Source organism: Rhinatrema bivittatum, chromosome 4 (assembly GCF_901001135.1).
Source record: "Rhinatrema bivittatum chromosome 4, aRhiBiv1.1, whole genome shotgun sequence".
Classification (NCBI taxonomy): domain Eukaryota; kingdom Metazoa; phylum Chordata; class Amphibia; order Gymnophiona; family Rhinatrematidae; genus Rhinatrema; species Rhinatrema bivittatum.
The window spans coordinates 374146525-374168794 of record NC_042618.1 but is presented as its reverse complement, the minus strand read 5'-3'; the positions used below and the strand labels follow the sequence as shown (position 1 = coordinate 374168794).

General features: G+C 44.1%; 1 protein-coding gene across 1 annotated transcript in view; it reads left to right on the top strand.

Annotated features, from left to right (window-relative positions):
• Positions 1–5817: 5817 nt before the first annotated feature.
• BICD2 (BICD cargo adaptor 2) overlaps positions 5818–22270 on the top strand; it is a 223436-nt gene continuing 206983 nt past the window's right edge. The window contains 1 exon segment of the mRNA XM_029600869.1: positions 5818–6327. Within this exon segment, the coding sequence (XP_029456729.1) occupies positions 6088–6327 (240 nt within the window). The 5' untranslated portion in view covers positions 5818–6087.

Here is a 22270-nt window from a genome sequence, read left to right as displayed (position 1 = left end):
TGTGGGAGTGTTGCTGCTGCAAGGCCCAAAATGCATACATTATTTATCATTAATAAAGATCTTGGGGCATGTAGAAATTATACTCCAGTAATTATTTCACTTTAAAATGTTATCAACATTATTTTTTAAATTTTTCAGCTTAGGGCAAGTTTATGTAAAGATGAGAAAAAGGGTGTTGCTGCAGTTTCCACAAAAATACTTTGGCACTTAGTGTAGCTGTGTTTCAAAAAAGGATTGGAGAAGTTCTTGGAGAAGTCCATTACCTGCTATTAATTAAGTTGACTTACGGGCCGATACAGTAAAGTGCGCTCCAGAGGCACTGTTAGCCCACGGTTGGCCACGTGTTTTCAACACGATATTTTTGCCCCTTATACAGTAAGGGGTAATAAATAGCGCGTCGAAAACACACGTCCAATCCCCCCCCCCCCCCGAAACTAATAGCGCCCGCAACATGCAAATGCACGTTGATGGGCCTATTAGTTATTCCCGCGCGATAAAGTAAAATGTGCAGCCAAGCCGCATATTTTATTTTCAGAAATGAATGCCTGCCAAAGGCTGGCATTAATTTCAGCCGGCACTGGGGAAGTGTACAGAAAAGCAGTTCTGCTTTTCTGTATACCCTCCGACTTAATATCATAACGATGTTAAGTCGGAGGCCCCAAAATTTTAAAAAAAATCAAAAATTAAAAAAAAAAAAAAGTAAAATCTGCCCGCGGGTCGGAAGACGGACGCTCAATTTAGGCGGCGTCTGTTTTCCGAACCCGTGGCTGTCAGCGGGTTCGAGAACTGACGCCGGTAAACTGAGCGTTGGCTGTCAAACCCGCTGACAGCCGCCGCTCCTGTCAAAAAGGAGGCGCTAGGGACGTGCTAGTGTCCCTAGCGCCTCCTTTTACCGTGGGCCCTCATATACATACATTTATTTACTGGATCGTCCGCCCAGGAGAGTGGCTTGGGTGCGCGCCGGCAGAGTGGGCGCTCGCCTGCTCTCCTGCAAAGTTTTCTGTATCGGCCTGTTAGAGAATAGCCACTGCTATTATTAGCATCAGTAGCATGGGATATTTTTAGTGTTTGGGTACTTGCTAGGTTCTTGTGGCCTGGATTGGCCTCTGTTGGAAACAGGATGCTGGGCTTGATGGACCCTTGGTCTGACCCAGTATGGCATGTTCTTATGTTCTTCCTATCACAAGTAAGGGCTTTAAATAATAAATTCTGTATATAGGATTCACTAGCTTTTGAAAGGCTTTTCTTGTAGCAGGACTCGGCCTCTTTCCTCATACCAGGACTCCACCTGTATATATATAATTTTCACAGAGGCTGAATGTGCATTTATCTGTATATAATGTGTAATGGATGTCAGGTGTGGTCTACCAGCAGAGGTGGTACCAACTAAAATAGTGACAAACGTTAAGCCTGCTTAGAGCAGGTACATAGGGAAGAGGGAAGGGGCAAGGATATAAAGAACAGCAATGATTAGGCCAGCTGAGTGACCCAAGAGTTCCTTCTCTACCATGTAAAGAGGTCATTTTTTAATCCAACATCGATCCTTAGCTAGTACTGTGTGCAGAAACTGTGGAGTAGCAATGCACGTTCATTTTAGAAAAAAATATGAAATGTTTCCCAACCTCGTTTGAATATTTCGCTTTGAAACAGGTAAACCTCTGCTGTTTTCGTCTGTGAAGGCCAGCTTATACAGGAATTGCCTTAGGCAGGACTAAATCTCATCTTATTTCTAAGCAAAGCACTTGCTTAAAACAGGTCTGACTGGAAACAGCATTTCAATCAATCTTAGCTGAAAGTTGGTGATGTTAAAATCCTCGTTCACCTTGACAGTTGACAGACTAACTGAAAGTATTTATCATCATTTCCTCTTTTTATGGATCCTCCATGCAAAGTTTCTTTCTCATCTGACTTGCTTCAGGGGACCATTGTCAGTTTGTTTTCTCTTTCTGTTGCTTCCTATTCTGTATAAAATGGGGCCCTCACTTACCATGGCAGAGATATTACCATGAGAGGTTTATATACCCCTTTTCCCACCTGCTTACCATTACCCTGGAACATGTTTCTGAATGTGCCAGACTCAGGTGTCCATTAATTTTGACAATCATGTGTCAGCCACACTGATTCAATATGTGCTCCCATCAGACTAAACGAACACTCTTTTATATATTTTTTTTTATATAAAAAAAAAAAAGTTCAGAGACTTACATCTGCAATGAACATGGTAGAAAGGCAAAAGAAAGTCTTGGCTGAGTAGAGCAATGAACTCCAAGACTGTCCCCTCTGCGTGAACTATCCTGCCAGGTGCAATTTAGGTGGCAGGCAGGATCCCTCATACCCTTCCCTGGAAAAAACAATAACTCTGACTGTTTTGCTCCATTAAAAAAGGAGGAGCCCTGAATGATTTACACGGTAACATTTCTTCAAGCATAAAATAATACCTGACACATCTGTTTAATGACAAAAGCATAGATAATATTTGCATTGTTGCATCCTTAGACAGAGAACAAACACCAGGTCTTAGCAGAGCATTTGTATGGTTACAACCTGGGAATGCAAAGTGTTACAAATGGAAATAAATAGCAAATGACTATGGCAAACACCTAGTAAAGTAAATGTAAGTGTTAACATTCATGTTTTGTTTTGGGGTTTTTTTGAGAAGTAGAAGTATTAAGAAGAAAAACAAAGACACTAATCCAGGCCTAAGAATTCCTTTTAAACTAATCTTGGCTTCAGGCTTCAACCTGTGGATCCTAGAATGGTATCCAAAAAAAGGTTAGAGACTAAACTGTTTCACAGTGGTAAAACAAATATTCTTCAAAGAAGGGTTTCTTTTTAAATGAACTGTACTGTATCATGTTCTGTTAGGCTCAATCTTTTTTATTAATCCCGCTGTGATTCAGGGCAACATTTCTGCCACAGACAAACATATCTTCAGCAACTGTAAACTGATACCTTAAATGTTATTAAAACACTGCAGAATAAAAGGTGATTAAAAACTGTGGTTTACATTCACTAGAAGCTTTTGATTTTACTTCAAGCTAGTTTTGTGGAAATGCCACTAGAAACCAGTGACCAGAATTACAGTCAAGCTTTATGCAGTCAGGCCTATAGGACTCTATATGCAAATAATTTTACTTCCTAAAAATGTATAATGAAACTCATAAGAATATAAGATACTGGGTCAGGCCCAAGGTCCATCAAACCCAGTATACTGTTTCCAAAAGTGATCAATCCAGGTCACAAGTAGCTGGCATGATCCCAAAAGCTGGACAGATTCCATGTTGCTTATCCCAAGGATAAGCAGTGGATTTCTCCAAATCTACCTTAATAATGATTTATGAACTTTTCTTCCCAGGAGCTTATCCAAACCTTTTTTAAACCCAGCTATACTAACAGCTTTTACCACATCCTCTGGTAACGAATTTCAGAGTTTAATCATGCATTAAGTAAAAAAAAATATTGTCCCCTAGTCTTTGCACTTTTAAAGAGTAACAGTGTTGCAGTCTGGGAAGCTGCAGACCAGGAGTGAACTCTTGGACCAAACTACCCCAAGATAGGGCAGGTCGTGAGGCGGAGCCACAGGCAAATGTCTTCACCCGGGAACCAGGAACCCCCCAGGAGGAGCCTGTAGGGTCCTAGAACCTTGGGACTTAGGAGCTCAGTATGTCTCTATAGTAGAAGGCCTGGGCAGAGAGTATGGTAAGGTAGTCCAGTAGACTGTGGGCTAGTTGGGTCCAGCAGTGCTGGAGCAGAAGGTGAGCAAATACAGAGTCTCTAGCGTGCTGTGCCCTGAAGCAAGCTGTGAGCAAGAACGGAGTCTGTAGCGTGCTGTGGGCTAGAGCAAGCTGTGAGCAGGAACGGAGTCTGTAGCGTGCTGTGAGCTGGAGCAAGCTGTGAGCAGGAATGGAGTCTGTAGCGTGCTGTGGGCTGGAGCAAGCTGTGAGCAGGAACGGAGTCTGTAGCGTGCTGAGAACTGGAACAGACTGTGAGCAGGAACAGAGTCTGTAGCTTACTGAGAACTGTAGCAAGCTGTGAGCAGGAATGGAGACGAACCCAAGTCAGGCTGGTAGCCGGCTGGAGCGGAATCAGGCACAAGCAAGGTCGGTGGCCGGCGGTGAGCAGAAGCAGAGTCAGGAACAGGCTGAGGTCAATGCCAGGCGGCAGGCAGAAGCGGAGTCAGGAACAGGCTGAAGTCAATGGCAGGCAGCAGGAAGAAGCGGAGTCAGGAACAGGCTGAGGTCAATGGCAGGCGGCAGGAAGAAGCGGAGTCAGGAACAGGCTGAAGTCAAGTCAGGAACGTGGAACAAGTGAAGCGCAACTTAAAACTACTATCCAGTAGCGACCCTCGTTGCAAGGCAATGAGATGGTAAGCGAACGCCGGTTAAATCGGGCTTGGGGCGTGGCGTCGTTAACCCGGGCGGGGCCAGACTTCCGGCGGCTGTGCGTCCATAGTGCGCGTCCTCACGCGCGCGCGGCGGCAGGGAGACGAGCCGGTAATGGCGGACGTCCTGAAGGGTCGGCAGAGCCGCGGAAGCGGCGTTTCCAGCACTGTAGGTAAGCGCAGTGCAGAGCGGGTAGAGGGGAAGCGGTGGAGACCGCAACAAACAGCTGATTTGCATTTACCTGTTCCATTTCACTCATTATTTTATGGACCTCTATCATGTCTCCTCTCCATCTCTTCTTCAAGCCTCTCAAAAATTGTGAGTGTAGAAGCAATTACCATACCCCCCCCCCGCCCACCACTCACTTCTTCGCTACCTAGTTACCGTGCTCCACTGTAACCCAAGTTAAAACATACAACCTGTGTTAAAAACCTTAAATTAAGCTACCTTTTATTACCTGCTTTAACTGCTGTAAATAAGCTAATATTTTACATATATGTGTTTAATTGTTTAAATAAGTTATCAATATAACCTACCATAACTGTTGTAATTAAGCTTCCATATATATCCTCTATACAATCTATTTATCCTTCTTTAACCGCTGTAATTAAGCAACAATGTTTAACCCCGTTAAGCAACCTCTCATGTAAATACTGCTATGTTCCCTTTACCTTTCTCAGCTGCTGTCTTTCCTCCTTTTACCTTTCTCCCTCTCTCTCCCCCCCCCCCTTTTTCGCTCCTGCTCCATCCCCCACTCCCTGTTTTTTGTAATTTCCTCCTTTCTCAAGTTTATTGTAAACCGGCGTGATGTGCTTGCACGAACACCGGTATATTAAAAGCTGTTAATTAAATAAATAAATAAATAAATAAATTTTCCCAAACAGTTCTTTTTAATTTAAAATATAGGGCCTTATTATTTGGACTTCCAAAAATCATGTTTATATTTTCAGAATTGTGAACAAGGAATTTTTCAGATCAGATTAAAATACAACTATGTGCAGCAATAGCAAACAGCTTCAGTGCATTACACATACAACACGAGATAAATCGGGTTTAGTTCATCGATTTCAGTGGGGCACAATCATGGACCCGTTTGTGACGACATTAAAAACAAAACATTTCAGTTTGTAGCAAGCTCTAAAATCATATTATCTCTGCATTATCTGTACAGGAGTCACTGTCTTAACTTTTCCTGCAGGCGTCAGTATAAGAAGTGAAAGTTGGAACCAAATGAAACATTCTAACATGGAGTGAGTAGTCTGCCAGGCTTTGCTTAGAATTCCTTCAGCAGGGCAGGGCTACGTTCCGCCCTTGCTTGGTGAACGTCGGAAATTGTAGTCCTTCGACCGACTGGCAAACTTAATTAATCCTCCCGAGTAAACTACAACTCCCATGATGCCCCGGCGGTGCGCGTTGTCATAGCCCTTGCAGGATTGCTCTGCGGTCTGCATTCTTAGCCAGTTTTTCAGCTGCGGTTGACAGTGAGGAGAAATTATGTTGAAGAAGATGAAGTGAAGGGAGGGAAGGAAAGCCTCCAGATTTCATGGGAAGTTTAAAAGTCGCATCAGTAAGTACCGGCGGAGCCTGTGAATAATGCAACCCCAGTGGCTCGGCTGTTTTTAGGTTGAGAAAGGTTTGTGCCGCAGTGCTGCCCGGTCCTATACCCTCCTCCAGGCTGGAAGAAAGGGCAGATCTCTCTCCCAAGATGTCCCTGGCGATGGAAGAGGAGGAGTACCATAAGCTAGTGATGCAGTCGGGCTCGGACTGGCTTCGAACCGAGATCAAGAGGCTGTTCCAGGAGCTGGGCGAGACTACCCGGGAGAAGATCCAGGCGGCCGAGTACGGGCTGGTGGTACTGGACGAGAAGCAGCAGCTGAAGCAGCAGTACGATGAGCTCGAGCTGGAATTCGAGACCGTCCGGCAGGAACTGGAGCAGCTGAAGGAGGTAAGAAGCAGCAGCAGCAGCAGCAGGAAAAAGTGACTCCTGGGCAACCCGATCTCCGAGAGTAGCCTGGTACTGCAGCACGTTGCAGTAATTTTTCAGCACTGTACACGGGAAGTAACTCGTCGCTGCACACAGTAACACTAGCAACACGTCTAGCATTAGTGGAATTTCTGACAGCTCATCCCAGTCTGTGCCATAGTAGTGGGTTGCAACTTCATGTCAAGATGCTTTAATGACGGTTAGTTTGACACATTTTTTTTTTTTTTTACGTAGGAACGTGAGGGGACTTTACTGCGGATAGTAATCACTTTGAAGGTGGTGTTGGTAAACGCAAAGTTTGCATGTGAAGGATGATCTTATGTTGTGCATTGGATTGCAAGAGCGTGCAATGTAGCCCCCTCCCCCCTCTCCCCGGTGCCTGTAAGTCATCTTCCCCTCGCCCGGAAGCTGCAACGTCTGGGCTTCCAGCTTGAAGTGAAGCGTATCAAGAGTACAGTACCCTGAACGGCTTCTGCAGTGCAGACCACGCCTGCGCAGTAGTCGGCTTTTTTTCAAGAAGCTGCACTCACACCCCTTCTGTCCTTGCCGGGAGCTTTCTTACGTCATCACCCCGAAATGTGCGACCACTTACGTTTTGAATATTTGGAAGTCAAATGTTGAAGCAATTATTATGTTTTTAGAAATTATAATTATAGCAAGGCCCCAGTTTTGGTGAAGAAAACATAATTATTCGGAAGAATCTGTTTGAAGGTTCCACATTAGAGTGACTATTTTGTGGCCAGGCAAGGAAAGCTGCCTCTCCCCTAGTCATTGCCAGACTGTATTGATGATACTCTGCAGATATTATTAGGGGGGTAATTTTCAAACATCCTGCCTAGGCATATACCTTTTCCTTAATTTTCAAAGGAAAAATATGCATGCATTTTCCCTTTGAAAGTTGTCCAGAGGTACAAAGCACCTGTGGATTTTGTAACTGCTTTTCCTGAGAACGGATTTTTGCTGGAAGGCTTTTATAGATAGGAAAATACAATCTGCATGTGTTGTTTTCCAGTCCCTCCCAGTCCCAAAACACACCTCCCGGGATGCCTCCCCTCTATCTAAAAGTATGGATGCTGTGGAATTTCGTGCCTACTGTTAGCTGGAATGAGTGAGAGAACTTTTCAGATGAGCAGTTTACCAGGCTTTGACAGTTGTCCGCTTAGCAGTCTGAGTTATCTAGTTAGACCTTTCTTTTTTAATCAGAACATGGACTTCCTTTCTGCACTGAGTAGAATAGATTTAATCACCAAATAATTGAAAACATTTTCGTACATATTCCTTTTTGTTTCTTTACATGTTTTCTACTTACCCACCTTAAAAATTATCCATATAGCATAAATTGGAATGACATGAAAATCATGTACCCCAGATATTAAAGAGTTTTTCCAATTTTATGTCTATGGGGAAAATACTTAGTGCACAGGGTCCCATAGAGTAATTTTCTACTTCTGCTTTCCTGCTGCTTGTGAGTCTTGTGTGAGTTAAGAAAATCAAACTTTTGTTGACTGTCACAAGGTAGATGTATTCTGTGGGTCTGTCTCTGTAACCGATCGTATGTATTTTTTTGCTTTTATTGCACATACATTGGTTGATGTGAGGATGCACCTACATCAGTCAAGGTGGATGCCTATTCCTTGTAGTCAAAATGCCAGATTTGATAGGTTACATGTGGCCGCACAGATACTAGAACTTATTGGTGAAGATTCTTTTATAGTGCATATTCTTTCCTGTGGAAGTAGGAACATTATTAGCCCCTTTCTTGCAAAGTGTTCGACTCTTCCTGCTCTTATGTGGTGGTGATAAGGTATGAGCACACCACTTCAATATTATGGGAAAAGGGTTTGTTTACTGAGAGTGAATGCAGAAACTCGAGACTAATGATGGTTGATCCAGGGAAATATTTTAATACAACCTCAGTTGTTCATGGCATTTCATGATTAAAGGAGAGGTTTAATGGTAACAGAATATCTCTCCCAGTGGAAAAATACATTTTCTGTCATTCTCAAAAACATTTAACTTTGCAACTTTGACATTATCCCCAGTTGATTACAGAATGGGAGATAAGGCACAGCTATTACCATGAAACATCTACATGCATGATTAGTGGAGTTAATGTTGACTGGACAATATTGAAAAAGTGTTGGCATAAATGAAAGTAGTAATGTAGTGCCTCGGCTTTGAAACACACGTATCATAAATGGCAGGAGGCTGGCGCATGTTCCAGCTTGTGCCAGAAGTTCTCTTGTATTGGAGGATGATCCGTAGACCCTCACGTTCACCAAAACAAGCTGCAGAAGTGTATGCTTACTTGTAAGCATCCTGCCAGGGATGACCTGGCAGGAATGGGCTGCCAGGCACCTCTATCAGGATTCCTTTCCCTGGACAAATTTGATCAGAATTTAGCAGGAGAATTGGAAGCTCAGTGAGAGACTCTTCTACCAAAATTCAGCCAAGTCTATCCATGGAAAGGGTGCCTGATACATAAGTAATGGGCAGGGAGAGAGAGAGAGCGATGGAAACAGGCACTTTGCACAGATGAAAAGAATGGAAGTAGTTTTCTCTAGGGAAAGAAATGGAAACCAGACCATGAATGATCCCGGTGTGGCACCGGAATTAGGAGTTTGCTGGATTGCCAGCAATCCCTTGTACTCATGGGTGGTTACAAGTGTTGCTGTTTTCATGTTGGAAATAATTCCAGCACTGCAGTTTGTCAGCTGGCGTGCAATTCATATCTTGTTCTGTTCTTTCATATTTAAAAAAAAAAAGTCTTAAAAATATCTGTAAGCAGAGTGCCACTCCAGAAAAGTACTTTAAATGTTTCACTTGGCAAATTGCTTTGTAAACTGAAGTCCTAAGAATAGTGCACACCTTAAGACTCCCTGGAGCTTTGCTCTAGAATCTCAGGAACAAGTTGGCTGTCTGGAGACTGATTAGAAGATTAATATAAGCCCTCATGGTTGCTGAAGGAGATGGCAGCAGCATGATGAAACTTTAGTGTGAAGATTAAAGTTAGGTCTACTTGATTTGGGACGGTTCGATCTTTGGCCAGGAGAAAGTAACTTGTGACCAGACAAAATCATTGTTTACTTTAAGAAATGCTTATTTACTGTAACAAAGGCAGGATTTTGCTATCTTGTCACTCAGGAGAAATATTTCATTAGAGCAGAATTTTTTTTTTTAACAAATAAATTAGAATTTTTTAAATACGATCATAACTAAAACTAGTCAACATTAAGGTAACTTCAAATATAAATGTAAGTAGTAGAAACATTATTATTGTTTTCTAGGTATTCATATGATAATTCTTTTTATAGTGTTTGAATTATTTTAGGAGGAGTATCTGCAGCCACAGAGTTGAGTTTTTCTGCTTGTTCATGTAGTGCAATGTTTTCCAACCCTCTCTTGGAGACAAACCTAACCAGTTGGGTTTTCAGGATATCTGTAATGAATATGCATGAGAGAGATTTGCAAACACTGGATGTTCAATGTATGCAAATCTATCATATGCATATTTATTATGGCTATCCTGAAAACCAGACTAGATAGCTGTGTCTCCAGAAGAGGGTTGGAAACACTGATATAGTGTAGAATATTCTATCAGCCATTCATGTTCTGGAGAAAAAAAGGGTTCTCTGTAGACTGTGACAACACTTATTGAAGCAATATGAGAACTACCCAAGGCTGATGTTTGGAGAATCACAATGTATCACGACATGCAAGCAATCCAACTCTCTTCCCTTTGCTTTCCCATAGGAAAAAAGAGAAAAATAGTAAAAAAAAATAAAATTGAAAGGTGCAGCTACAAAGAGAACAAATGTGCAACAGGCATGGACATTGTTAAAAATTACCATCCTAGAAGCACAGTCCATATGTATTCCTCACTTTAAGAAAGGTGGAAGGAAGGTCAAACGATTGCCAGCATGGCTAAAAAGTGAGGTGAAAGAGGCTGTTTTAGCCAAAAGATCTTCATTCAAAAACTGAACGAAGGATCCATCAGAAGAAAATAGGATTAAGCATAAGCATTGGCAAGTTAACTGTAAGACATTGATAAGACAGGCTAAGAGAGAATTTGAAAAGAAGTTGGCCATAGAGGTAAAAATATATCTGAAGCAGAGAGCCTGCGAGGGAGTCGGTTGGACCATTAGATGATCGAGGGGTTAAAGGAGCACTGAGGGAAGATAAGGCCATCATGGAACGATTAAACAATTTATTTTCTTTGGTGTTTACTGAAGAGGATGTTGGGGAGATACCCATTCCAGAGAAGGTTTTCCTGGATGATGATTCAGGTAAACTGAACCAAATCATGATGAATTTGGAAGATGTGGTAGGCCGTATTGAAAAACTGAAGGGTAGTATATCACCTGGACCAGATGGCATACACCCCAGGGTTCTGAAAACACTAAAAATGAAATTTCAGACGTTTCAATTAATTTGTAACCTATCATTAAAATCATCCATTGTACCTGAAGATTAGAAGATAGCCAATGTAACCCTGATATTTAAAAAGGGCTCCAGGGGTGATCCGGGGAAACTATAGACTGGTGAGCCTGACTTCAGTGCCGGGAAAAATCGTGGAAACTGATATAAAGAATAAAATCAGAAAACATTTAAATAGACATGGTTTAATGGGACACAGCCAGCATAGATATGCCCAAGGGAAGTCTTGCCTCACAAACCTCCTACATTTTTTTGAAAGGGTAAATAATAATGTGAACAAAGGTAAACCGTTAGATGTGGTGTATTTGGATTTTCAGAAGGCGTTCGACATAAGAGGCTTCTAAGAAAACTAAAAAGTAATGGGATAGGAGGTGATGTCCTTTTGTGGATTGCAAGCTGGTTAAAAGACAGGAAAAAGAGAGTAGAGTAAATGGTCTGTTTTCTCAGTGGAAAAAGGTAAACAGTGGAGTACCTCAGGGATCTGTACTTGGACCGGTGCTTTTTAATATATTTATAAATGATCTGGAAAAGGATACAACGAGTGAGGTGATCAAACTTGTGGATGACACAAAATTATGTAGAGTGGTTAAATCTCAAGCGGATTGTGATAAATTGCAGGAGGACCTTGCGAGACTGGAAGATTGAGCATCCAAATGGCAGATGAAATTTAACATGGACAAGTGCAAAGTGATTCATATAGAGAAAAATAACTCTTGCTGTGGTTTCACAATGTTAGGTTCTATCTTAGGAGTTTCCACTCAGGAAAGAGATGTAAGCGTCATAGTGGATAATACATTTAAATCGTTGGCTCAGTGTTGTGGTGATCAAACAGCAAACTGATTATTAAGAAGGGAATGGCAATAAAATGATGGATGTCATAATGTCTCTGTATCGCTCCATGGTGAGACCGCATCTTGAATATTGAGTGCAATTCTGGTCACAGCATCTTAAAAAAAGATACAGTTGCACTGGAGAAAGTGCAGAGAAGGATGACCAAAATAAGGGGCATGGAATGACTGCCCTGTGAAATAAAGCTAAGGAAGTTAGGGTTATTCAGTTTGGAGAAGAGATGACTGAGGAGTGTTATGATAAAGGGCTACAAAATCATGAAAGGACTTGAAAAAGTTAATGTAAATCTAGTATTTACTCTTTCAGATAATAGAAGGACTAGGGGGAAACTCCATGAAGTTAGTAAGTAGCTCATTTAAACAAATCAAAGAAAATTCTTTTTCACTCAGGGCATAGTTAATTCATTCCCAGAGGATTTGGTTACAGCAGTTAGTGTAACTGGGTTTAAAAAAGGTTTGGATAAATTCCTAGAGGAAAAATCCATAAACTGCTATTAATTAATAAGCAATAGTAGCTTGTGATTTATCTAATGTTTGGGTACTTGCCAGGTACTTGTGACTTGGATTGGCCACTGTTGGAAACATGATATTGAGCTTGATGGACCCTTGGTCTGACCCAGTATGGTAATTCTTGTGTTCTTAAGTGATCTGGAAAATAGAAAAAAAACTAACAAAATCTAACCAAAGAAGAGGAAGAGAAAAACCAAGAACAAGGTGTCACTTGGCTTCCGCTAATTCTTTTTAAGTTCTTAATATTTTTCAAACTGGGATCACTTTAGAAAATATATTATCCGAGAGGTTCTGCACCCTTGCTGTATTTTCCTACTCAGGGCAGGATATTGTTTTTGTGTTTTTCCCCATCCATCTTTAAACACTCTCTCCAGACAGCATGTCTGGGTGGCGCTTGGGAACCTCGGCTGGCCCATGGACTGAGGGGTGGTTCATCCAAAGTACATCCTCAGCATCACCTTTTTGGCCATCAGGGGCTGCCATCCCCCTCCCTCTTTTCCTCTTTGGTCATGAGCGCATCACCTCTGTGGCACACCCAAGACAAGCTGGCCCCAGTGGATAGAGAGAGGGGGAGATCTGAGGCCAAATCCCTTCCCCCTTCTTGCAAAAGGAAGTGAGTTGGATTCTTTGCAGGTCGTGATGCACAGCCCTGCAACATGAACCATTGGATTCTGCCCATTCATAGCCAATTTTGATTTAATTTTGTCGTAGGCAGGTGGCACTGCAGCTTTGAAAGACCTTTCTGTTTTACATCTCATTCGTTAGGAAAGGTCGCAGTTGCTTTTCATGATTGAACTCTCAGACCCTTCCCTTCCATAAAATCTGTTGATGGGGTGTTAAATGATACTGCAGAGAACAATCAGGGAATTCACTAAAGCTGCTGTGTGAGCTGAGACCAGAAATATTTGTGGTTATATAAATAATCCTCCTGGTGGAGAAATGGTTAGAAGAATGGATTGGGAACCAGGAAAACCAGAATTGAAATCCCTCATCTCCCTCTGCCAGGGCTGGATTTAGGCATAGGCAGCATAAGCCTGAGCAAAGGGGAAGCAAATTCTGTAACTTCCTGGGCCTCTACTTACAGACACCATAAGCTTAAGTCCGGCCCTGCCACTGACAAGACATCTTCTTTCCTGTTTCCTCTCTGGGACAGAGACTTATCATGGTTCAGCTTATATTCAGGAGCGCTATAAAGATAAGTTGCAGTGTTGGCAAAAGGATTGAAATGAGTCACCGTGGAAACTCCCACTGAAAGGTGAATTTTGTTCCTGATGGCATTGGATGAGTTGGTTCCGTCGGATGACAAGTTCCGCGTTTTGGTTTATGCCTGTGAGCTGTCACTGCAGCGGGTGTGTGTGTGTGTGTGTGTGTGTGTGTGTGTGTGTGTCTGTGTCATCCTCAGACGCTGGGGCCTTCAACGAGCCACTGGATCCCGTGCTGGCGTAACTGTAGCATGTGGAGTAGGCTGCAGCGTTATTGGAATTCCAGGAATGTTCGACAGTTTACCTTGAGGGGACAAATAAAAAAAGGCAGTGGTGCCAGCTATTACTTTCCTACATCCTTGGTGCCAAAGGCAGGAGTGGAGCAGTTAAGTAGTTAGTTATTGTCTTCCAAGGCAAGATCAGGTTTAGAAAGTGAAAGCACAGAAACATGTACAGGGCCTGAGAAGCCTGCACGACTTTATTCCAGCTGCAGATTATATTCATAAAACTGCTCATGTACTTTTTCTCATTACTTTAGAATAGAGAGTGAGGCCATGGTAGAAGTCAAGTGGTAATGAATAAACTGAATTGAATAAAGACTGAATGGGTTCCTTTTTCTTCTTCATGACAGGAACATTTTTAATGTCAGTTACAACCTACCCCCCCCCCCCCCCCCCTCCTAACCCAAACATCCTGTTAATTTTGTCTAAAGGACAAAGAAATCGTTATTTCTTCTCCCCTTCCCCCAGCGAATGCTTTGATTATATTCAATCACACCTGATTTAGTAGGCTGCAGCGTACTGGCTTTTTCTATATATTTTTTTAATCCCTCATTTTTTCTCCCTCTGCACGCTTCCTATCTGAGAGAGGGAAATCTTCTTCAAGACTTACCATCCGTGTCACTCCCATTAGCCGGCAGGAGTTGTGGGAGTGGTAGCCGACTTCCTAGCCTCCTTAGGCTTGAACGTGCCACCTCCACAGCGCTCCTGTGCTCTTCCAGGCCCCTCGGAGGGGAGACTCATCAGCTTTGATAGGAAAAAACGTGTGCATTAAAAACAGGTTAAAGAAAGACCAAACGACTGCCAACATGATTTAATGGTGAGATAAAGGAGGTAGTTAAAGCTAAAAGGGCATCCTTCAAATAATGGAAAGCAGGCCCAAATGATGAAAATAGGCGAGAGCATAAGCACTGGCAACTTAGATGCAAAACAACAAGCTGTCTGCACCGTCTGCCACAAGGGGACATGGCTTCAGTTTCTTATAACCAAAGCATACTACCAGAGGGTTTGTTTATAGAGGAACACCCATTTAAAAAAAAATAAACAATTTACTGTTAAAAAAACTTCCACTTCCACTTGAAGAGAGTGGACGAATGTGCCCTGCTATCTGCTCGCTTGGGTGCTGGAAGTGGAGCTTTGCTTTCTACGGACGAGCCACAGTGAAATTGAAGGGGGTAACATTCTCAGCCTGCTTCAATTAGCTGTGGTCCCGTTGCTTTCTGCGCCCTGAGCTCCCATTGCTTTCTGGGCCCTGAGCTCCGATTTCAACGCGCTCACGGATTCTGACCTCTGGTTGCCATTCCTTGTCTCTGATCACTGGGCCACAGCCACAGAAAGAAGGCGAGCTGGAGAAATCAGTGGAAATATTATGCGCATTGAGAAGAAGCTCCTGTGCTACAGGCAGATCTGCACTATGCAGCTTCTGAGGCCCTGTCCAGACGCAGACACACGCCGGTGAGCGTACAGCTGGAAAAACTGCTGACGTAAAAAACAATCTCACGCAAGGCTGAGAGGTCTGAATCTTTGTGCTCTCAGAAGTCTCTGTGCAGCATCTCTGGCTGATTCCTATGTTTGTCCCAGTAAGACAGCCCAGCATGCAGAGAATCCAGCTTCACCGTCTCTCCTTTTCAAATAGCGATTAGAGAGAAAGGGGGTGTCACGATCTCTGTCCCTGGGGTTTGAACTCCCCGGAAAGCATTTTGTGTTCTGAAAGTGAGGGTTAAGAAACAGCAAGCTCGGGATAATGTGCTCAGAGTTTCCTTTTCCACTGTACATGACATTATGACTAAAGGGTCTTCAAACCCTCTTCCAGCGCGTGATTCATTTCCTAGGCATCTATGTGCTCTCCTTTGGCAAAATATCCAGCACTGTTTGCTTAATGCTTGTAACCGAGCAACAAGGGGACCTAGAGTAGTACAATATAGTCTCTGAAACATTTAATATGGGAAGAGAAATATAAATAAGCTCTCCGCTGCTTAATAATGTCGGTAGCCTTTCAGAAAGCTTTGTCTGTGGAAAGCTTTTCTCTTTTTACAGCACACTGACTGTGGCCATAGGGAACAAATATCTTTATATTGTTAGCAGCCCATTGGCCCCAGGGATGACTGGCTTACTGGGATGGTATTGTCCTTTTTCCTGTTTATCTAAAAGTCATTTTATTTGTCATTTTGCCTAGAGAATTCACTGTCCCCTCCCCCTCCCCCACCTTGGTCTTTTGCATTTGTCTTTTCTGAGCATCACGAAAAGGATCCAAAGAGGCAGGCTATAGGTTTGCTCAGCAGGCAGTCAGAAGTCAAGGAAGCCGTGTTGCTCCTGCCCGCTTCCCCCATCTCCATAGCAGGCTGGCTTGGACACCACAGGAAAGAGCCAGCTGTTGGCGCATGTGGTACTGTGTAGCACGTGCTGCATGTTAGGTCTTTTCCAGCAGGTAGAGATATTGGCATCCAGGACAAACACTTCCTTACAAAGGTGAGTGTGGCACGTGCCTGTAATAATCAAGAGGGAGTCTCATCTCCTGGCTGCAAGGTGAGATCATAAAATGGGAAAGGTGAATCATGACGTTTAGTCAGTCTAAAATCACGGAAGGCAAAACGGAAAGTCCTTTGATGTCACCTACGTTTTATGATTGTTTTGGGCAGCATCTCTTCTTGTTCCCAAACAGTGGCAGCATCACAGCTTCTAGCCCTGACTTCTCCAGATCTTGTAGTATGGCACCCACATGATCTCTGAGCAGGAAGTATCACATCCAGCGATGATGGCAGTCCCAAGGGCCTTCTCTCCATCCTGTATATGTGCCCAAGCAAATTGCCTTCAGTTATTCTGCAGGTCTTTCTTTTCATAGCTCTTTACACTCGAGAAATAATGGGCCAACCCAACTAGTCAAATCAAATAGCTACTTTTTGCAAACGTGACACACATGAGATCGGATCCTTTGCTTATGTAAAATGGAGTCACAAATATGAATGATACAGTTAAGCAATTAGAGAAGAGGTTGTGTGTGCTATTCTGAGATGGAGCACACCCTGGGGTGGAGACACCGTGTAGAGCTGAGCACTGTAATCCTCCAGGCTGTGTACATGCTCATTACCTCTACCAATAAACAACCCTAAGTGTGTCGTTCCTGTTGTATAATGCATATTACATATTCTAAAGCTCTGTGCTCCTTCTAATGGAGCATAAACCTCAGGTTATGTGTGCAAACTATATGGGACCCATAAGCGGCCAATCGCCCAGATCTGATGCCAGTTTATGACACTTTTCCCTAAACTCTGAGTTACATTTTTCTGCGGAAAATATTGGAAGCTATTTACCTTGATGACAGCGTAAAGGGTTTCCATATTCACGGTACAGCTTGTCTTCTGAGACACCATAGAAAACATTTTGCAGTCATTTCAGAAATTCTAAGAAATTCCTTTATTCGTGTCTTAATTGCAGGAGAGTGATGGACAGGTTTTTATCTTTGCCCAGGTTGGGCCTTTATCCTTCACCTTGTTTGCTTGTTTAGTGTCGGGATGACTTAGATGGTTCTGATTTTATTGCCTGTCTCTAAACATAAAACTTTTAGAAGACAGTAGTTTGTACATTGGAACGTGGAGAGTGTTAGTTGGCCTTTTGGGCCTGGAGATCACTGAGATCGTTCAGCTGCAACACCTATGATTGAACCAGCAAGAAAGGTGTTATAGTCCATGAGCTTCTTAAGACCTCACAAGCTGCTTCTTTAGATGTGATCCAGCTCTTGTTGGACCTTTGGGATGTATAATGAAACATGAAATGTTAGCCCCTCCTCAGGATTTTGCTGTGACAGATAATGGAATGGCATTTGGCGGACTCTCCACTAGATTCAGTGGGTGAGGCTGAGCAAGCTATAGCATGAATTGGCTGCTCTGCACAAATTTTGTAAGTATTTGGTCTTAGTTTTGTATTTGCAGCAAAAGATCTTCGTTTTACCCTGAGGGAGGCTGGGTCTTTACATGACAGGAAAATGTAATGACTGTTGGTAAACAGAGTATGACATCTATAGCAGATAGATCTCCATGATACACCCCTTTTCTGTAATACTGAGAGTGTTAAAAATATATGAGCCACAGCATTAATAAATGATGATGAGTTAACCAGTTCCTTTCCTTATGCATGCCAGACCAGTCCAGATAAAATGTCCTCCCGCCAGCAGAGATAGAAAGAAAAAGCTCAAAGCTGGCTTCACTATTCCTTAAAAGATCCGGTGCTGCCTTCCACGCTTCAGTATTGCTCTGTCTCCAGCAGATGGTGCAGACATGTGGCCTGCTGCTGCAGCTACAAGTAGGTCGCTCTTGACCCAGGTTTCTGGTGGAGCTTAGGCTGAGTCCTGGGGGTGCTCCAGGCAAGGGTCCTGTTGGACTGATTCTCCCTTCCCCCGGGTTAACCGACTCAGTTGGGATCTGAGTTCCTGCACCAATGGGTCAAGTATCAGGTGGGCCCTAGTGACTTTGTTCCCATAGTGGGTCCAGGAGGCTCCTAGGGAACAGTCTTTGAACTAAATTCCTTGGTAGAGCAGGTGCCTAAAAGGTTAAGAAAAAAAAAAAAGGCTTGCAGCACAACCTCTTCCCTGAACTGCCTTCCAGTCTCCTATGATGCTGGGCCAGATTTGGACTCGGTCAGGGGCTCCCTCTGGCTTACAGTTTCTGTGTGGGGGAAAAAAAAAAAGGGAAGTGAAGCACCACAGGTAAGTCACAACCACTCAACATGTCAGCCGGTGCATTCTGCCTGGCTTATGAGCAGGCAGCTGTCAGGCAGGAAGGACACACCCTGCCACAAGAAGAAATGGGTGGGTTCCCTAGTTCAAGCCCTAGCCCCTATGGAGGAGTGCAGTGTTATGATGCACATAGAACAGGCCCTGGTAAGTGTGCCCTTTTTGGCAGGATTAGCAGCCATTTTACTGTTACTTTGAGCAAAAAAAAAAAGAAAAGATAATTATATAAATGTCAAGCAAGCCAGGCTCTTTACCTCTCTCTCTTCCCTCTGGTAGTCGAATGGAGTTCCATGGGGGGGCCGACAGATTTGTCCTCAGATCCCGGAAGAGTCTGCACCGCTCCAGTTTGCTCTGGAGTTATTACTGCAGCAGGTGACCTTCCAAGCATGTTGGAGTTCCTCTCTCCCGCCCTCTCTGCTAGTGGAATGATTGAGGGACCAGCCTATAGAACTGGCTGTCCTCCCCTCTACACAAAGGAGGCTCCCTAGAGGGCTTTTAAGTCCAAATTATAAGCTTGTGCAGCTGAAAATGACTGCAGCCAGGGGTGGTTCTGCTTAGGCCGCACCTCTTTATTCCTTCTTGAGTGCTTCCCAGCCAGTATTCGTGTTCCCACTTGGAAGAACCTAAGGTTGGCCTTGTCAATATTAAGGGTACTGGAGCCCTCTCCTGGCTGGAACAGTTCTAGGTAATCAGCAAGACAAGAGGAGAAGATAGCTGTGCCTCTTCAGAAATGGCAAAAATGCCTTAGTGGGGAGGCTGTTCAGGATAGGAGCTAGTGACTCTTAATTCAGCACTCGGAGGAGCAATCTGTAGGGGGATCCCATATTCCTGGGTGCTCACAGGCCCCTCCCCCATGAGGGTTTCCCCCTTCATCCAATTGTTGAAGATAGGATCTCTTCAGTGTGGGACACCTAATTCCAGCTTTAAGGTGAACAAAACTATCAAAGATTTATATTATCTTCCCAGGGAAGAGAAGGGTAGGGTATTGGATCACTGTGGGAGGAAGGGAGGGTGAGAGGAGTTGTCTTCATCTTTTAATATCAGAGTTGGTGAAGAAAAGCAAAATGTTCAGGGATCCCCAAGATAGAAAGCGTGAGGCTCTATATAACAATCGTTTTATTTCTTTTTCTCTAGTCTCTCTCCCCAGAATGCTAGGTAAAATGGCTTTGTGACTCAAATCCTCCTGCATTGGGTCCAACATCTCTCGGTGGAGGGCTTGGTGACCTTTCCCACAGGTAATGATGTACAGAGGTGGAAGGTCTTAAACCTTCCTACACAGGGACCAACAACTCCTGACTGTGTTCACAGCTGGTGAGTTGTGCATTGTGGAGGTAAGTGATGCTGGAAGCTCCTTTTGGTCAGATCACACATCTGACCTGGTCAGTGCTAGTTCAAGATGGGGCCACAGAGTGTATGGATTTGGGAACCCCCACAGAGCGATGGCCATTGCAATCTCTGCCTAGTTGTACAGTTTCATCCTTTCTAAGAGAACTATCTTGTGGAGTGGTCCTGGAAGTTTAGGGATCAAAGTTCTGAGTCTACTTAGTGGTGCTTATCAGAAGCTCCTCCTGGTTGCTCATAGCCTTTGAAATAGCCCCCAACCTACTCAGGCAGCTCTCCTTCGTCCTCAGGGAAATTATTCCAGGACAATGGATTTGGCTGGGGCAGTCACCTCTATGTTGCGGGCTTCTGTTTTGTCCTTCTTGGTAACAGTTAGCGTCTTCTACACTGAATGGTGGAATACCACTAGGAGGACTTCCTTGTCCTTTCAGTGTAAGCCTCAGGAACACTGATATTAGGTTGGTTTGTTCAGTCACAGGTTTTGGGGGTCTGTCTCGTCTTTGATAAGAGGTCAGGAGCATAGTACTAGTTATTTCAGGTCTCCTAGTAGAGCCAATTAATTCTCGGTACTTGTGGACCCAAGAAGAATGACAGACCTTTTCTTAGGTGTTCCCCACATAGATTTACAGGGGCATTCCCTCTTATTTTCTCCAGGGCTTACTACCAGATATTTTTCAGATGCATTATCCTGGATCACTTATTGACAGCAATGAGGCTATCCCCTTGTGCTGTCGATCAAGAAGTAGTAAAGGCCTCCCTGTGCTATGGAGGAAAATTTGTTCTTCCTTTAGTCAGACATCTATTCGGGCTGAGGTGGAGCTGGAAAGTCCAGGATTATGCAGGTATGAAAACCCTATACTGACTGATGGTTATCTTGAATAGCAATTAGTCATTCCCAGTCTTTAGAGTATAGGGAAGCCCTCATGTCTCCAGAGAAAAGTGCTGACCTTATGGCTTTTGATGTCATGGGCTCAAGGCCTCATTCTCGGTGTCCATTTCTCCCATTCCTCTTCCACATTATGCAGGGTACCTGAGGGAATCTAGTAGCCCTCAGGTACCTGGTTAAGTGAGTCAGATTTGGGCTGGGATGGAGTTCCCCTAAAGGACCTAGCAGCAGCTCATATGGTCACACCATCATCATATAGATGAATGTTTTTAACTGACACTTCAGAGACCATGAAGTATAAGGACTGGCAGAAGTAGCCTTGGTACGCTTCTATGAGGGGATTTCAGATCAGCCCCATGAAGTTCAAATATGAGCAAGTTCTTCAGCCAAAAAAGAAAAGCAGAATGTCCTAGTAGAACCATGACCAGGCTTCCAGTCTTCAGTGTGGGTTTCTGCCAGAAGCCTGGATATTCCCTGTGTTGTGTTTGGTGGCCTGCACAGCAGGGCCGCGGACCGCCACATTTACCCTTGCTCCTGGCGCCAGCTTGGCCCCTCAGCTTCCTGAAGTGGCCGCCTGCCATGCTCGCTCGCTCTCTCTCCCAGGGCCAGTTCAGGGCTCAACTTCCCTGGGCACCACTCCTATGCTCGCACAGTCCGACACGTCCCTCAGCAGTTCATTGGCCCCAGGCTGTTCCTCCTGCTGTCTTCACGTCTGGCTGCCCTAGGTGCGCATGCACACAACTCTCATACTTTTAAAGAGCCAGTGGCGGGAACAGTCACGGGGTGCCTTCCAATGATGTCACACTCGGTCCCTATATAAGGAAGCCTCAAATGTCTCTCCCACACCTCTGCAATAGGTCGACTCCTCCTGAAGAAGTACTTTGCCAGCATTTCTCATTCCTGCATCCTGCTTCCTGTCTCTGCTGTAGTGTTCCTGAGTCCATGACTTCTGTCCTTGGTTCCTGCCACCTGGTTTGTCTCCGGATCCTCTCATCTGTTGTCAGTCTTCCTCTCGCCTGTCTTCAGCATCTCCTCATGTTCCTGTGGTCCCTCATCTTCCTCCTTTTCATCATCTTCCTTGGATTGATCTTCTGGCTTTGACTTTGGATTGGACTGCAATGCTGCTTGACCTCTGCCTGCCATTGACCACAGCCTGTACCTCATTTTTGATTGAACTCTGTCTGCCTCCAACCCCTGCTTTGTCCAGACTCTGCTGCCTGTTTCCTGTCAGATTATGTCCAACTGTGCTTCTAGCTGTACTGGCCTGGCTCATTTCCCAAGCTTCGGACCTTCACCTCCTCAGAGGCCCGCGCCTAAGTCCAGCCAGCCCTGGCACCCGAGGGCCCAACCTAAGGGGAATGAGGGCTGGTGTTGGTGAAGCTCCAGTTGGGCCTCTACTTCTGTCAGCTCCACCTCGACCTAAAGATCCACTTCCACAACACCCTGGATAGAGTTCTGAAGGTGTTAGCAGGGTTGCTTCTTTACCCTTTCCCTCTGTCAGAGAATTCTTCCCTAGAAGATCCTTTCCATTTTCTTTTACAGCCTTGGCTGTTAAGAAAACCAGGCTACTGGGCTACTGTAACTCTCTTTATCTAGGTTTACGTCAATCAGCATTACGTCCACTCCAGCTAGTACAAAATGCAGCAGCCTGTTTTCTATCCATCCGAGGATTA